Source organism: Gobio gobio (genome assembly GCF_949357685.1).
Source record: "Gobio gobio genome assembly, chromosome: 3".
Taxonomy (NCBI): domain Eukaryota; kingdom Metazoa; phylum Chordata; class Actinopteri; order Cypriniformes; family Gobionidae; genus Gobio; species Gobio gobio.
Genome location: NC_137099.1, coordinates 42,601,105 through 42,619,357, shown reverse-complemented (window position 1 = coordinate 42,619,357; position 18,253 = coordinate 42,601,105). Strand labels below are relative to the sequence as shown.

Here is an 18,253-nt window from a genome sequence, read left to right as displayed (position 1 = left end):
TGCACTACCATACCTTAACTGTATTATGCTCATTTGCACTGCCGACTGTTATTTACAGTACCTACTGTTTACATTTGCATTTTGCACCGTACTTCTAACTGTAATATGCAACCACTTTCCACTGCACTTTTACACTTTTTTCAGATAGCTTCTGTCCATAATTTATTGCACTACCTTAATCCACTGCCATATTCCTCATCTTAGCCTAACATATCATTGTATACCTCTATCTGTAAAATTCTGTTTATAGTAATAGCCATCTGTATATTACATTATATTCATAGTACATATTCACCTGTACATTCTGTTTATAGTAAGAGCCATCTGTATATTTATTCACTGTACATATTCACCTGTAAATTCTGTTTATAGACATAACCATCTCTCTATTTATAGATATATTTATATATATTCAGTACATATCCATGTCCTGCACTTATGCAAACGTTGTATATCCTGCACTTGCTGCTATTGCACTTCTGGTTAGACCTAAACTGCATTTCGTTGCCTTGTACTTGTACTTGTGTAATGACAATAAAGTTGAATCTAATCTCATCTAATCTAATATGTCCTCAGAATCATTCTGTGTTCTTAAGATTTCTTCAAAGATCTACCGTATTTGCAAACATGTAGCCTACTTTGTTATACTTAAATATCCTAATCATCCAACAGATGAAAACTTAACATCATGATATGTGATGCTCAAAATTCACAACTGAGGTATGATTCTAGGCAATTCATGCACAAAACATAGGGGAGAGCAGGGCACAACCTAACACTTTTTGACTTTCTGTAAATCCACTTGGGGTTCAGAGTATTTATTTTTTTCCCACATTAATTTCCCACGTCTAGTACAATTATGTGGTTTTGTTTCATTAATACAGTGTATACTTTTTTCTTGATTTACCCAGAAAGAATGGAAGTGAAATGTGACAACATGCCCCATAGGTGGGGTACATTGTAACATGACCAAATGACAGCTTAAAATATGACCTGATATAATAAATAAAAAAATATCCAAGACAAACTAAAATATTTTGTCAGTAAAATACAATTATTAACTTTAAAAAAAGGCATTTTTAATCATTCAAAATATACAAATTTTTAAGTTTGACAACAAACACACGGGAAAACACAGCTATTCAGCATAGCTAAAAACATAATAATAGTTAATAATTTTTGAACAGTGACTCCCAGTCTTTATTCACCTTTTTCTCATGGTTTCTCAAAATAATTAATAAAAGTATAGAATAGAATAGCGTAGTTCTAATAGGGGCTCATTGTAACAGCTGGTTAGGTCAGCATTAAAATTTGTCTTATTTTAAATAAACACAAAAAAAACAGAGATGAAAAATAAACTTAAGTAAGAAATTTACTTTTGCTATGGTTAAATAAATGTTCTTTGATATCTTCCAAATATTTCTTAACTTTGGCGCATTTTTCCCCTCTAAATAATGTTGATAAGGCAACTAGTAAATACGCTAAGTTTCGTCATCCTGGCATGTGTGGAAAGTTTTAAACCAACAACTACAGTTAAAGTTACAACTAACTCCGCGTTAGGTTGTGCCCCGCTCTCCCCTACATAATGTAAGCCACCTTATTTGACTCAAACCAAAACTGCCACTCTAAAAACCCATAGGACGTTCCAGAGGCTCAAAAATGCTCTATCGGGTGCTTTTTTCCTTTAATTTTGTTTATATTTTCCAGTTTGCATTGGTATTAAACGTGAGTCTATGGGGAGAACCCTAGCCAATGAAATTCCATCTCGACATTCCCAGCCCCTCAAACACAGACGTTCCCATAAGGAGGAGGAGTCACGGGCAATTCAGAACTACATCTAAAAACTGGTGAACAACGTTTTTGGAAGTCGTCCTGTAAGTCATTCATGATATTTGGCCACAGTGAAACAACTGCAAATATAGCCTATAAGGAGTGAGAAACAGCGCCTGAGGATCGCCATTCGACATCTATAGGCTACAGTCTACGGTAGTATATACTATTAAAGCAAGAACATGCCGATGTATTCCTTTTATGCTGGTTTATTCATCTTTATTCGTTTATTCGTTTTTTTTAGTGTAAATGGCTGGCAGAGGTACAAACGGTCGTCATGGGTTGCGGGGCCACGCAGGGAGAACCGCAGCTCTAGCCCGGCTTCTTCATAAGGAATGCATCCAACTCCTGGAGTCATACGTAAGTCTCAAAATAGAGCTTATTTATACAGAACTAATCTGATTATTATATTTAACTGTCCAGCCTTTCCTAATTATGGCCTGGTGTGCGACTCACACTGAAGTCAGCGACATCATGACATTTAGCTAGTTACAAGAATGTCTGGCTGGAGGCAGCGAACCGTGTTGTGACAGCGTTGCCTGTCTGTGAGGCTGCGTGCTTTCCAGACTTGTCCGTGCGCGCTGTGGATGGAACGTGTTTCTGGATTAGCCTATAAAGCGCGATTGTTCCAGTAATACATACATTTTTTGATTACTTGCCAAATTTTTCAGGTCCACCACCTCTGTTGTTTCCAATGAATGTTCAAGCGTACTTTAGAGTTTCTGCTTGTTTCTTGGAAAAGTAGCCTGAAACGTGGGAGCGGTTTGGAATGTAGTGGAGTCTTTCATCTTATGAAATGGGTGAGCAACATGATTACTGTTCAACCTAGCCAGCTGCTCTGGGGTGCTACATTATTGATTAGTGACTTAATAATATGCCAACTACATGCTTCTTTGGGCATTAGACTTTCAGACTAAGCTGAGGCTAAAATATTGTGTTTTAGTATATTAAAAAATGTACATCTTTTTAAAAAGTTGGCAACTTTTTGGGAGTTTTAAACATGTGTTTAGGTGACCTTTGGAAATGGTGTGTTGTTGACTGTATAAGGAATATACACCGATCAGGCATAACATTATGACAGGTGAAGTGAATAACACTGATTATCTCTTCATCACGTCAACTCACCTGTTAGGCAGCAATTGAACATTTTGTCCTCAAAGTTGATTTGTTAGAAGCGGGAAAAATGAGCAAGTGTAAGGATTTGAGCGAGTTTGATAAGGGCCAAATTGTGATGGCTAGTCAGTATCTATCAAAAGTGGTCCAAGGAAGGAACAGCGGTGAACCAGCGACAGGGTAATGGGTGGCAAAGGCTCATTGATGCACGTGGGGAGCTACTGTAGCTCAAATTGCTCAAGAAGTTACAGTTTTTTTTTGGATTGCTAAAGCACGATTTTCAAAACAGGGCCCATGTTTTCAAAAGACTACACACAATTAGCACAACCACACACACAATTAGCAAAACACTACAGATCCTTTGCATAATTAAACACTCTTGTAAATACTATACACTTTTGTTTAAAAACCACACTTTGTTACCATATGAAACACACACGTTTCACATTACTATACTCTGTTTGCACGATTAACACTCTGCTGTGATAAACCTAAAACACTTTTAGCACTTCTACTTCCCTATGATTAGAGTAGGCTACCATCAACAAAGTACAAATATAATGTAAATCCACCAAACACTACACAAGACCAATGTTGCAGACTGAAGAAACTCATTTATTTCTCAACACGCCCAAAATGTTGACATGGACATTCATAATACTGTAACAAAATGTCACTTTACGTATTGTACTGTAAGTTTACTGTAAAAAAAAAAAAATACACATTGTCTCTTCGCCTAGCTGGATCTGGCCAGAGATTTTCATCAACATCGCAGGCAATGTTGTCATTAGCAAGACACCTTGGAAAGAAACGTCTTGAATGACGAATCCATCCTTGCATTGCTGCTACCTCCATCTGGTCACAGGCCTCCTCCATGGCTTGGATGAGGGGTACCTCAGCCTGGAGACGGAGATCATATACCTTCCAGCGCCATGCCGAGAAAAACTCTTCTATAGGGTTGAGGAATGGAGAGTATGGTGGAAGATATAGGACGGTGAAATGTGGATGTTGCTGAAACCAGTTCTGAACCAGAGCAGAGCGGTGGAAAGACACATTGTCCCAGACAACAATGTATTGCATATGATCGATTTGATTTGCTGCTGTTATGTTGTGCAATTGGTCCATGAATGTTAGTATGAGTGCTGTGTTGTAAGGGCCCATATGGGCATGGCGGTGGAGGACCCCATTCTGTGTAATGGCTGTACAGAGTGCTATATTACCCCTACGTTGCCCTGGGACATTGACTATAGCCCTGTGGCCAATGATGTTTCTTCCCCTCCTTCGTGTTCTCGTCAGGTTGAACCCAGCCTCATCTACGTAAATGAACTCATGCTGGATCTCCTCTCCATCCATTCGTAAAACTCCCTGAAGAACAGTGTCAGGCAAAATTGTCTAGTTCAGTGTATATCTAGTATACATATTACAGTACAGTAAAAGATTATGAGACAGAATGCAAGATCCCACTGCTAAAGTGAATACATACCTCTGCATAATCATGCCGCAGTCATTTCACCCTTTCGGAATTGCGCTCGAAAGGCACTCGATAAATCTGCTTCATTTGAATATGGGTTTTTTTTAGGATGCGTTTCAGTGTTGATGTTGAGACCTGATGGATATCGTTGAATCTGGTGTGGTTATTGACAATGTTTGCTTGGAGCTGATTGAGTGTTATAGCATTGTTGGCCAAAACCATGTTTACGATCTCCCTCTCTTGCTGTTCTGTGAACATAGGAGGCCTTCCCCCTTGTCGTTCCTGACCCTCAAAAAAACTATACAATAGTACAGTCATTTGACAGGAAAAGGTAACAGAAGTGCTGATAGTGCAGTACTGTAGGCAGTTACTGAAACCGTGCAGATGTTTTTGATATGATGATATTTTTACAATACCTATTTTCCAGTCGAAATGTTCTTATCACACTTGCCACTGTGTATCGGCTTAGATTTGGCTGTACTCGCAGTCCAGCCTCCCTCAGCGTCAGGCCGTGGTTGACAACGTGGTCAACCAGTGTTGCGCGGATCTCATTTGTCAGAAACATTGGGTCCTGCCATCCATGTGGATGTTACTTTGACACATAGAACCTACCTATGCATTGTTGCAGACCATGTACACCCTTTCATGGAAAAGGTATTCCCTGGTGGCTGTGTCCTCTTTCAGCAGGATAATGCGCCCTGCCACAAAGCAAAAATGGTTCAGGAATGGTTTGAGGAGCACAACGATGAGTTTGAGGTGTTGACTTGGCCTCCAAATTCCCCAGATCTCAATCCAATCGATCATCTGTGGGATGTGCTGAACCAACAAGTCCAATCCATGGAGGCCCCACCTCACCACTTACAGGACTTAAGGATCTTCTGCTAACATCTTGGTGCCAGATACCACAGCACACCTTCAAGGGTCTAGTGGAGTCCATGCCTCGACGTGTCAGGGCTGTTTTGGCAGCAAAAAGGGGACCAACACAATATTAGGTCATAATGTTATGCCAGATCAGTGCAAGTTTACTTGCCTCCATTTTTTATTATTATTATTTGCTGCTTTTACTCACTGTCATGTTTACCACATTTGTTTGCAATTTCCTTCATCTGGTATTTCACCAACTCATTCTCTTTGTCTTACCATTTAGAGAAACAGTGAATCACTGCCGTCCTCAACGGTTGCCGGAGATTATTTAGTAACCATTCCTCCGCTGGTTCCTCAACTGTCAGATGCAGAAAAAATATCTATCCTGCACGCTGCGCTCAAGGAGTGTCTGCGACTCCTGGAAGATGTCATTGCCCGGGAGGACGAAGAATTTTCCGATGAAGACAGCGAGTATAGGAGAAAACGGAAAACTGTGAGGGACCGTCTGGGGCACCTGTTGGCAAGCACAGAGCAGCTACTAGTGGATGGCCAGAAATTTGAAGCTGAAGTTAAAGAGGTGCTGGAGTTAAAATGTCTAGCACGCCATTTTAAATATAATGTTTTCTCATAAATGTAATGAAAACATCTAAACAATCTGTCTGTGCTTGTGTGAAAGGAGCTGGATGGTCAGGCGGCCGGTGGGAGTTTCGGTCTGAAGATGTGGATTGTGCGAGTGCTGCAGGACCTCGTGCACTGGACAGGCCAAACATCAGACACCCTCCGCTCTCTGCCAGCAGAGATGGAAAAAGCCCCAAAGACAATGTCCCGAAGGACAAGACGAGGCGCCGGGAAAATGAGGAAGTGAGACTAGAAATGTAACAATGAGAGTGAAAGGGTGGAGCAGAATAGGACAGTATGATAAGAATGAGGAGAAGGAATTTCATTCCAGCATGGAGAATGTAGAGGGTCAGAGGATCTGGATGCGGTCACTGGAATTCAGCATTCCAGCATGTGGAGAGCAGGAGGGGGGATCTGAACAAGATATTATTTTATGAAAGTTATTTTAATATATTTCTTGGTCTTTTAAATAAGATATTGCACAGTAGCAAAAACATGTAAATACCTTTAAAGATTAATCAAAACTCTTACATGTACCACATGGTTTTATTACCTTTTAAGATTGTTGACCTTTAGAATGTCGAGTCATAACAGACACCGCAAACTGTATTTGTGAGTGACCATGATGATCAAAGTGTGAAACACACCAAAGTCAGCTAATATCTCCTTTTTTGTTTGTATATCAAACTTACTGTATGCATTTATTTGCATTTATATAAATGATAGTTCACACAAAAATGAGAATTGTCATCATTTACTCACCCTCATGTTGTTCCAAACCTGTATGCATTACTTCCTTTGTGGAACACAAAAGAAAATATTCTGTGCATACATTTGGACGGACATGAGGGTGAGTAAATGACTGAATTTTCTTTTCCTCCTTTTTTTTCGGGTGAACCATTCCAGTAAATGTCACTTTAAATGATAATCTACTGTTACAAATATCTCGAATAATCTACTGTACAAGCAGCGATGTATACCTTAAAAAGGCTACTTCACATTTATCATACAAATGAGTCTTATTCCAGTTACATGTGCAGTGGGGAGTTATTTAGTGTACCATCTGTTGATGTTTGTTTGGATTCATTCCCCCATCCACACTCATGGAACACTTATGCCCTCTGCTGGCTGCATAAAGTTCTGCTTTTTATTCCAGGTCAATTTGCCAGACGTGACTCTGGTGATCTAGTGACAGAGAGAAGTCAAACAAGCCCTTTTTCAGGATGCTTGAAGTCATCTACTTACACTGATTTGAACATGTTCGATATCTACACAAAATCTATATCTTAGCCAGCCTGGTATGAGCTTTGACTTAGGAGACGTATTGAGGAGAACTCTGGTGCCTGGTTACTGTTTGAAGATGACTGTAATTGGTGAAAGAAAAACTAGCATTTAATAATTAAGTTGGCTTGGAAGAGCCAACTTACTGATATTGTACTTAAACTTATTAGTGGTGCTTGCGTAGCAAGGCATCACTATTACTATCTTGCCCCAGAACGGTTTTAGTGATGCCTTGCGCAGCAAGGCATCACCATCACTCTCAAACATACTTATTAGTGGGCCTTGCGAAGCAAGGCATCAATATTGTTATTCTCCATACTTATTAATATTCGTGGAGCTTGTTTAGCAAGGCGTATATATACTATGTAACCCAGGAATGGCTTATTATTCTTCTTCTTCTTCTGGCCACTTTTTCGGCGCGCTTCTCCTCCCACAAATTTTGTCACAGACCCATGAATGAGGCGTCAAATCGACCGGCCTATACGGGAATGGTGTGCTATATCTTTTCTAAGGGATCGGGGGTGCGATGTTCGCCCCAGGGGCGTAAAAGTAACCGAAAAGTCAATGGGATTTAACATTGCGGAGACTTTGACCCCTCATAGCTCTGAGCGAGGATTTCGGAGAAACTCGTGTGTCACCACATCTGAAGAGGCTGACAGGCCCTGTAAGATGACACATCGCAATGGGGTATAAGTTGTACCCCTGGGGCGCTAGAGCTGCCCAAATTTCCTCAAATTTCCCCATTGACTTATAATGGGGAGGGACGTCCCATAAAACTCATGTGTTTCTCTTACTATGGGAAATTGCATAGGGATTTTGTATTGACCATAGCTCTGGCTCACAGTGTCTCAGAGACAAGGGGGTGGGCTCAATTTACTCAGACAGCCAATCACTATCTCAGGATGATTGTCAACCTATGAAGCCACGCCCTAGCAACCACTTAGAGCTCCCTAGCAAACTGATCCCATAGACTTCCATTGAAAGAGATCAAAGGGATATCTTTTGATAGAAGTGTCATAGAAACAAGAGGGTGGGTTTGTTTGACTCGGGGCATCAACAGCCAATCACAAGTCACCTTCAATACTTCCTAGCCACGCCCTAGCAACCATTATCAAGCAGCCTAGCAACCATTTACCAAGACCTATATCTCTGCCTCAGAACATTATAGTGGCATGGGGGTTGGTTTATATCATTCATACTGACAAGCAGCCTTTGGAGTATCATCATTGGATGCTGCCAAGCCACGCCATAGCAACCAAACAGAGTACCCTAGCAACCGTTTACCAAGATCTATATCTCTGCATCAGAACATCATACAGACATGGGGGTTGGTTTATATCATTCATACTGACAAGCTGTATCCATTGGATGCTGCCAAGCCACTCCATAGCAACCAAACAGAGTACCCTAGCAACCGTATACCAAGACCTATATCTCTGCTTCGGAACATCGTAGAGACATGGGGGTTGGTTTATATCATTCATACAGACAAGCAGTATCATCATTGGATGCTGCCAAGCCCCCCTAGCAACCAAACAGAGTACCCTAGCAACCGTATACCAAGACCTATATCTCTGCTTCAGAACATCATAGAGGCCTGGGGGTTGGTTTATATCATTCATACAGACAAGCAGTATCATCATTGGATGCTGCCAAGCCCCCTTAGCAACCAAACAGAGTACCCTAGCAACCATATACCAAGACCTATATCTCTGCTTCAGAACATCATAGAGACATGGGGGTTGGTTTATATCATTCATACAGACAAGCAGTATCATCATTGGATGCTGCCAAGCCACTCCATAGCAACCAAACAGAGTACCCTAGCAACCATATACCAAGACCTATATCTCTGCCTCAGAACATCATAGAGACATGGGGGTTGGTTTATATTATTCATACAGACAAGCAGTATCATCATTGGATGCTGCCAAGCCCCCTTAGCAACCAAACAGAGTACCCTAGCAACCATATACCAAGACCTATATCTCTGCCTCAGAACATCATAGAGACATGGGGGTTGGTTTATATCATTCATACAGACAAGCAGTATCATCATTGGATGCTGCCAAGCCCCCCTAGCAACCAAACAGAGTACCCTAGCAACCGTGTACCAAGACCTATATCTCTGCTTCGGAACATCGTAGAGACATGGGGGTTGGTTTATATCATTCATACAGACAAGCAGTATCATCATTGGATGCTGCCAAGCCCCCCTAGCAACCAAACAGAGTACCCTAGCAACCGTTTACCAAGACCTATATCTCTGCCTCAGAACATCATAGAGACATGGGGGTTGGTTTATATCATTCATACAGACAAGCAGTATCATCATTGGATGCTGCCAAGCCCCCCTAGCAACCAAACAGAGTACCCTAGCAACCGTGTACCAAGACCTATATCTCTGCTTCGGAACATCGTAGAGACATGGGGGTTGGTTTATATCATTCATACAGACAAGCAGTATCATCATTGGATGCTGCCAAGCCCCCCTAGCAACCAAACAGAGTACCCTAGCAACCGTTTACCAAGACCTATATCTCTGCCTCAGAACATCATAGAGGCATGGGGGTTGGTTTATATCATTCATACAGACAAGCAGTATCATCATTGGATGCTGCCAAGCCCCCTTAGCAACCAAACCGAGTACCCTAGCAACCACATACCAAGACCTATATCTCTGCCTCAGAACATCATAGAGACATGGGGGTTGGTTTATATCATTCATACAGACAAGCAGTATCATCATTGGATGCTGCCAAGCCCCCCTAGCAACCAAACAGAGTACCCTAGCAACCGTATACCAAGACCTATATCTCTGCTTCGGAACATCGTAGAGACATGGGGGTTGGTTTATATCATTCATACAGACAAGCAGTATCATCATTGGATGCTGCCAAGCCCCCCTAGCAACCAAAAAGAGTACCCTAGCAACCGTATACCAAGACCTATATCTCTGCTTCAGAACATCATAGAGGCATGGGGGTTGGTTTATATCATTCATACAGACAAGCAGTATCATCATTGGATGCTGCCAAACCCCTCCATAGCAACCAAAGAGAGTACCCTAGCAACCGTTTACCAAGACCTATATCTTTGCCTCAGAACATCCTAGAGACATGGGGGTTGGTTTATATCATTCATACAGACAAGCAGTATCATCATTGGATGCTGCCAAGCCCCTCCATAGCAACCAAACAGAGTACCCTAGCAACCGTTTACAAGGACCTATATCTCTGCATCAGAACATCGTAGAGGCATGGGGGTTGGGTCTTTTGACTCAGACTGGCAAATAGTCTTTAAATGTCACCCCATAAATTGTATAGCCACTCCATAGCAACCTTATAGAGTACCCTAGCAACCGTACAAACACATGAATAGGACATATCTCAGCTCCACAACATCGTATAGACTTGGGGGTGGCCTCTTTTGTTTCGGGTGAGAATCCAGTACACACAACATAGCATCCGAGAGGATTTTTTTGCCACGGCAAGCACCACTCACATTTTCTTCAGGAAATGTACATTCTAGTTAGTGGTGCTTGCGTAGCAAGGCATCACTATTACTATCTTGCCCCAGAACGGTTTTAGTGATGCCTTGCGCAGCAAGGCATCACCATCACTCTCAAACACACTTATTAGTGGGCCTTGCGAAGCAAGGCATCAATATTGTTATTCTCCATACTTATTAATATTCGTGGAGCTTGTTTAGCAAGGCGTATATATACTATGTAACCCAGGAACGGTTTATTATTATTATTTTTCCACACAACATTTTGACGCGCTACTCCTCCCGCACCGTTTGTCACACACCCATGAATGAGGTGTCAAAACGTGCGGCTTATACGGGAATGGTGTGCTATATCTTTTCTAAGGGGTCGGGGGTGCGGTGTTCGCCCCAGGGGCGAAAAAGTAGCGAAAAAAATCCCATAGACTTAACATTGCGAAAAATTTTAACGAGTCATAACTCTGAGCGAGGATTTCGTAGAAACTCGTGTGTCACCTCATTTGAAGAGGCTGACAGGCCCTGTAAGATGACACATCGCAATGGGGTATAAGTTGTACCCCTGGGGTGCAGGAGCTGCCTAAATTTGCCCCATTGACTTATAATGGGGAGGGACGTCCCATAAAACTCATGTGTTTCTCTTACTATGGGAAATTGCATAGGGATTTTGTATTGACCATAGCTCTGGCTCACAGTGTCTCAGAGACAAGGGGGTGGGCTCAATTTACTCAGACAGCCAATCACTATCTCAGGATTATTGTCAACATAAGAAGCCACGCCCTAGCAACCATTTAGAGCTCCCTAGCAACTGATCCCATAGACTTCCATTGAAAGAGATCAAAGGGATATCTTTTGATAGAAGTGTCATAGAATTACGAGGGTGGGTTTGTTTGACTCGGGGCATCAACAGCCAATCACAAGTCACCTTCAACACTTCCTAGCCACGCCCTAGCAACCATTATCAAGCAGCCTAGCAACCGTTTACCAAGACCTATATCTCTGCCTCAGAGCATCATAGACGTATGGGGGTTGGTTTATATAATTCATACTGACAAGCAGCCTTTGACATATTGTCATTGGATGCTGCCAAGCCACTCCATAGCAACCAAAAAGAGTACCCTAGCAACCATTTACCAAGACCTATATCTCTGCCTCAGAACATCATAGAGACATGGGGGTTGGTTTATATCATTCATACAGACAAGCAGTATCATCATTGGATGCTGCCAAGCCCCTCCATAGCAACCAAACAGAGTACCCTAGCAACCATATACCAAGACCTATATCTCTGCCTCAGAACATCATAGAGACATGGGGGTTGGTTTATATCATTCATACAGACAAGCAGTATCATCATTGGATGCTGCCAAGCCCCCCTAGCAACCAAACAGAGTACCCTAGCAACCGTATACCAAGACCTATATCTCTGCTTCGGAACATCGTAGAGGCATGGGGGTTGGTTTATATCATTCATACAGACAAGCAGTATCATCATTGGATGCTGCCAAGCCCCCCTAGCAACCAAACAGAGTACCCTAGCAACCATATACCAAGACCTATATCTCTGCTTCAGAACATCATAGAGGCATGGGGGTTGGTTTATATCATTCATACAGACAAGCAGTATCATCATTGGATGCTGCCAAGCCCCCCTAGCAACCAAACAGAGTACCCTAGCAACCATATACCAAGACCTATATCTCTGCTTCAGAACATCATAGAGGCATGGGGGTTGGTTTATATCATTCATACAGACAAGCAGTATCATCATTGGATGCTGCCAAGCCCCCCTAGCAACCAAACAGAGTACCCTAGCAACCGTATACCAAGACCTATATCTCTGCTTCGGAACATCGTAGAGACATGGGGGTTGGTTTATATCATTCATACAGACAAGCAGTATCATCATTGGATGCTGCCAAGCCCCCCTAGCAACCAAACAGAGTACCCTAGCAACCATATACCAAGACCTATATCTCTGCTTCAGAACATCATAGAGGCATGGGGGTTGGTTTATATCATTCATACAGACAAGCAGTATCATCATTGGATGCTGCCAAACCCCTCCATAGCAACCAAACAGAGTACCCTAGCAACCGTTTACCAAGACCTATATCTCTGCCTCAGAACATCCTAGAGACATGGGGGTTGGTTTATATCATTCATACAGACAAGCAGTATCATCATTGGATGCTGCCAAGCCCCTCCATAGCAACCAAACAGAGTACCCTAGCAACCGTTTACAAGGACCTATATCTCTGCATCAGAACATCGTAGAGGCATGGGGGTTGGGTCTTTTGACTCAGACTGGCAAATAGTCTTTAAATGTCACCCCATAAATTGTATAGCCACTCCATACCAACCATATAGAGTACCCTAGCAACCGTACAAACGCATGAATAGGACATATCTCAGCTCCACAACATCGTACAGACTTGGGGGTGGCCTCTTTTGTTTCGGGTGAGAATCCAGTACACACAACATAGCATCCGAGAGGATTTTTTTGCCACGGCAAGCACCACTCACATTTTCTTCAGGAAATGTACATTCTAGTTAGTGGTGCTTGCGTAGCAAGGCATCACTATTACTATCTTGCCTCAGAACGGTTTTAGTGATGCCTTGCGCAGCAAGGCATCACCATCACTCTCAAACATACTTATTAGTGGGCCTTGCGAAGCAAGGCATCAATATTGTTATTCTCCATACTTATTAATATTCGTGGAGCTTGTTTAGCAAGGCGTATATATACTATGTAACCCAGGAATGGCTTATTATTATTCTTATTCTTTATTCTGGACACTTTTTCGGCGCGCTTCTCCTCCCACATTTTTTGTCACAGACCCATGAATGAGGCGTCAAATCGACCGGCCTATACGGGAATGGTGTGCTATATCTTTTCTAAGAGGTCGGGGGTGCGATGTTCGCCCCAGGGGCGAAAAAGTAGCCGAAAAATCCCATTGACTTAACATTGCGACGAATTTTGACCCCTCGTAGCTCCGAGCGAGGATTTCGTAGAAACTCGTGACTTACCACATTTGAAGAGGCTGACAGGCCCAGTAAGATGACACATCGCAATGGGGTATAAGTTGTACCCCTGGGGTGCAGGAGCTGCCCAAAATTTTACCCCATTCATTGTCTATGGGGAGGATGTCCCGTTAAGCTCGTGTATCTCTCACTATGGGAAATTGCATAGGGATTTTGTATTGACCATAGCTCTGGCTCACAGTGTCTCAGAGACAAGGGGGTGGGCTCAATTTACTCAGACAGCCAATCACTATCTCAGGATGATTGTCAACCTATGAAGCCACGCCCTAGCAACCATTTAGAGCTCCCTAGCAACTGATCCCATAGACTTCCATTGAAAGAGATCAAAGGGATATCTTTGGATAGAAGTGTCATAGAAACACGAGGGTGGGTTTGTTTGACTCGGGGCATCAACAGCCAATCACAAATCACCTTCAACACTTCCTAGCCACGCCCTAGCAACCATTATCAAGCAGCCTAGCAACCGTTTACCAAGACCTATATCTCTGCCTCAGAACATTATAGAGGCATGGGGGTTGGTTTATATCGTTCATACTGACAAGCAGCCTTTAGAGTAATGTCATTGGATGCTGCCAAGCCCCTCCATAGCAACCAAACAGAGTAACCTAGCAACCGTTTAACAAAACCTATATCTCTGCCTCAGAACATCATAGAGACATGGGGGTTGGTTTATATCATTCATACTGACAAGCTGTATCCATTGGATGCTGCCAAGCCACTCCATAGCAACCAAACAGAGTACCCTAGCAACCGTATAACAAGACCTATATCTCTGCATCAGAACATCGTAAAGACATGGGGGTTGGTTCATATCATTCTTACTGACAAGCAGTATCATCATTGAATGTTGCCAAAACACTCCATAGCAACCAAACAGAGTTCCCTAGCAACCGTTTACCAAGACCTATATCTCTGCATCACAATATCATACAGACATGGGGGTTGGTTTATATCATTCATACTGACAAGCAGTATCATCATTGAATGTTGCCAAGCCACTCCATAGCAACCAAACAGAGTACCCTAGCAACCGTTTACAAGGACCTATATCTCTGCATCAGAACATCGTAGAGGCATGGGGGTTGGGTCTTTTGACTCAGACTGGCAAATAGTCTTTAAATGTCACCCCATAAATTGTATAGCCACTCCATAGCAACCATATAGAGTACCCTAGCAACCGTACAAACACATGAATAGGACATATCTCAGCTCCACAACATCGTACAGACTTGGGGGTGGCCTCTTTTGTTTCGGGTGAGAATCCAGTACACACAACATAGCATCCGAGAGGATTTTTTTGCCACGGCAAGCACCACTCACATTTTCTTCAGGAAATGTACATTCTAGTGTTGTCATTACTATTCACCTTTTCAAAACTTTGCCACGCTACTCCTCCGGCACCGTTTGGTGTAGACCCATGAATGAGGTGTCAAATCGTGCGACTTATTGAGAAGAGGTGTGCTATATCTCTTCTAAGCGATCGGGTGTATGATGTTAGTTTTCGGCGGGAAAAAAATCGTCCCAATCAAGTCCCCATTGACTTAACATGGAGAAGAGGTTTATGTGATCATATCTCCGCATCAGAACATCACAGAGACTTGGGGCTGGTCTCATTTGAATCGGCCTATCAAGCAGCTAATAACTAGTGACATTCAAACTTCATAGCCACGCCCTAGCAACCAGCTACAGCACCCTAGCAACCATATATCAACATTAACAAGCCATATCTCAGCCCCAGAACATCGTACAGACATGAGGGTGGTCTCTTTTGACTCAGACTGGCCAATATTCTTTAAATATCAAACCATAAACTGTATAGCCACACCCTAGTAACCATTTACAGTACCCTAGTAACCGTACAAACACATGAATAAGCCATATCTCAGCCCCAGAACATCCTACAGACATGTTGCTTGGCTTTTTTGCATTATCCGGGTGGCGAATTTTGCCACGGCAAGCACCACTCACATTTTCTTCAGGAAATGTACATTCTAGTTAGTGGTGCTTGCGTAGCAAGGCATCACTATTACTATCTAGCCCCAGAACGAGTTTTAGTGATGCCTTGCGCAGCAAGGCATCACCATCACTTTCAAACATACTTATTAGTGTTGCTTGAGAAGCAATGCATCAATATTGTCATTCTCCATAATTAAAATTATTATTGGGGCTTGCGTAGCAAGCCATAAATATTTAAATCTCACCCAGGAATGGTTTATTATTATTATACTTATTATAATTCCGGACACTTTTTCGGCGCGCTTCTCCTCCCACAAATTTTGTCACAGACCCATGAATGAGGCGTCAAATCGACCGGCCTATACGGGAATGGTGTGCTATATCTTTTCTAAGGGATCGGGGGTGCGCTGTTCGCCCCAGGGGCGAAAAAGTAACCGAAAAGTCAATGGGATTTAACATTGCGGAAACTTTGACCCCTCATAGCTCCGAGCGAGGATTTCAGAGAAACTCGTGGTTCACCACATTTGAAGAGGCTGACAGGCCCTGTAAGATGACACATCACAATGGGGTATAAGTTGTACCCCTGGGGCGCTAGAGCTCCCCAAATTTCCTCAAATTTCCCCATTGACTTATAATGGGGAGGGACGTCCCATAAAACTCATGTGTTTCTCTTACAATGGGAAATTGCATAGGGATTTTGTATTGACCATAGCTCTGGCTCACAGTGTCTCAGAGAAAAGGGGGTGGGCTCAATTTACTCAGACAGCCAATCACTATCTCAGGATGATTGTCAACCTATGAAGCCACGCCCTAGCAACCATTTAGAACTCCCTAGCAACTGATCCCATAGACTTCAATTGAAAGAGATCAAAGGGATATCATTTGATAGAAGTGTCATAGAAACACGAGGGGGGGTTTGTTTGACTCGGGGCATCAACAGCCAATCACAAGTCACCTTCAACACTTCCTAGCCACGCCCTAGCAACCATTATCAAGCAGCCTAGCAACCGTTAACCAAGACCGATATCTCTGCCTCAGAACATCATAGAGGCATGGGGGTTGGTTTATATAATTCATACTGACAAGCAGCCTTTGACATATTGTCATTGGATGCTGCCAAGCCCCTCCATAGCAACCAAACAGAATACCCTAGCAACCGTTTACCAAGACCTATATCTCTGCCTCAGAACATCATAGAGACATGGGGGTTGGTTTATATCATTCATACAGACAAGCAGTATCATCATTGGATGCTGCCAAGCCCCTCCATAGCAACCAAACAGAGTACCCTAGCAACCGTTTACCAAGACCTATATCTCTGCCTCAGAACATCATAGAGACATGGGGGTTGATTTATATCATTCATACAGACAAGCAGTATCATCATTGGATGCTGCCAAGCCCCCCTAGCAACCAAACAGAGTACCCTAGCAACCGTATACCAAGACCTATATCTCTGCTTCAGAACATTGTAGAGACATGGGGGTTGGTTTATATCATTCATACAGACAAGCAGTATCATCATTGGATGCTGCCAAGCCCCCCTAGCAACCAAACAGAGTACCCTAGCAACCATATACCAAGACCTATATCTCTGCTTCAGAACATCATAGAGACATGGGGGTTGGTTTATATCATTCATACAGACAAGCAGTATCATCATTGGATGCTGCCAAGCCCCCCTAGCAACCAAACAGAGTACCCTAGCAACCGTATACCAAGACCTATATCTCTGCTTCGGAACATCGTAGAGACATGGGGGTTGGTTTATATCATTCATACAGACAAGCAGTATCATCATTGGATGCTGCCAAGCCCCCCTAGCAACCAAACAGAGTACCCTAGCAACCGTATACCAAGACCTATATCTCTGCTTCAGAACATCATAGAGGCATGGGGGTTGGTTTATATCATTCATACTGACAAGCAGTATCATCATTGGATGCTGCCAAACCCCCTTAGCAACCAAACAGAGTACCCTAGCAACCGTATACCAAGACCTATATCTCTGCTTCAGAACATCATAGAGGCATGGGGGTTGGTTTATATCATTCATACAGACAAGCAGTATCATCATTGTATGCTGCCAAACCCCTCCATAGCAACCAAACAGAGTACCCTAGCAACCGTTTACCAAGACCTATATCTCTGCCTCAGAACATCCTAGAGACATGGGGGTTGGTTTATATCATTCATACAGACAAGCAGTATCATCATTGGATGCTGCCAAGCCCCTCCATAGCAACCAAACAGAGTACCCTAGCAACCGTTTACAAGGACCTATATCTCTGCATCAGAACATCGTAGAGGCATGGGGGTTGGGTCTTTTCACTCAGACTGGCAAATAGTCTTTAAATGTCACCCCATAAATTGTATAGCCACTCCATAGCAACCATATAGAGTACCCTAGCAACCGTACAAACACATGAATAGGACATATCTCAGCTCCACAACATCGTATAGACTTGGGGGTGGCCTCTTTTGTTTCGGGTGAGAATCCAGTACACACAACATAGCATCCGAGAGGATTTTTTTGCCACGGCAAGCACCACTCACATTTTCTTCAGGAAA

At 42.8% G+C, this 18,253-nt stretch overlaps 1 protein-coding gene across 2 annotated transcripts in view; it reads left to right on the top strand.

The window, feature by feature from the left end:
- Nucleotides 1-1,800: 1,800 nt before the first annotated feature.
- The window catches only part of cntf (ciliary neurotrophic factor), a 36,440-nt gene continuing 19,987 nt past the window's right edge, over nucleotides 1,801-18,253 (top strand). Inside the window, exons 1-5 of one of the 2 annotated variants that reach the window (XM_079811659.1) lie at nucleotides 1,823-1,986; nucleotides 2,075-2,190; nucleotides 5,562-5,855; nucleotides 5,955-6,642; nucleotides 6,752-6,904. In XM_079811659.1, the coding sequence (XP_079667785.1) occupies nucleotides 2,080-2,190; nucleotides 5,562-5,855; nucleotides 5,955-6,143 (594 nt within the window). In that variant the 5' untranslated portion in view covers nucleotides 1,823-1,986; nucleotides 2,075-2,079 and the 3' untranslated portion in view covers nucleotides 6,144-6,642; nucleotides 6,752-6,904. Of the gene's footprint in view, nucleotides 1,987-2,074; nucleotides 2,191-5,561; nucleotides 5,856-5,954; nucleotides 7,300-18,253 lie in introns of those variants that run through there. The other variant, XM_079811658.1, reaches the window with a different exon arrangement.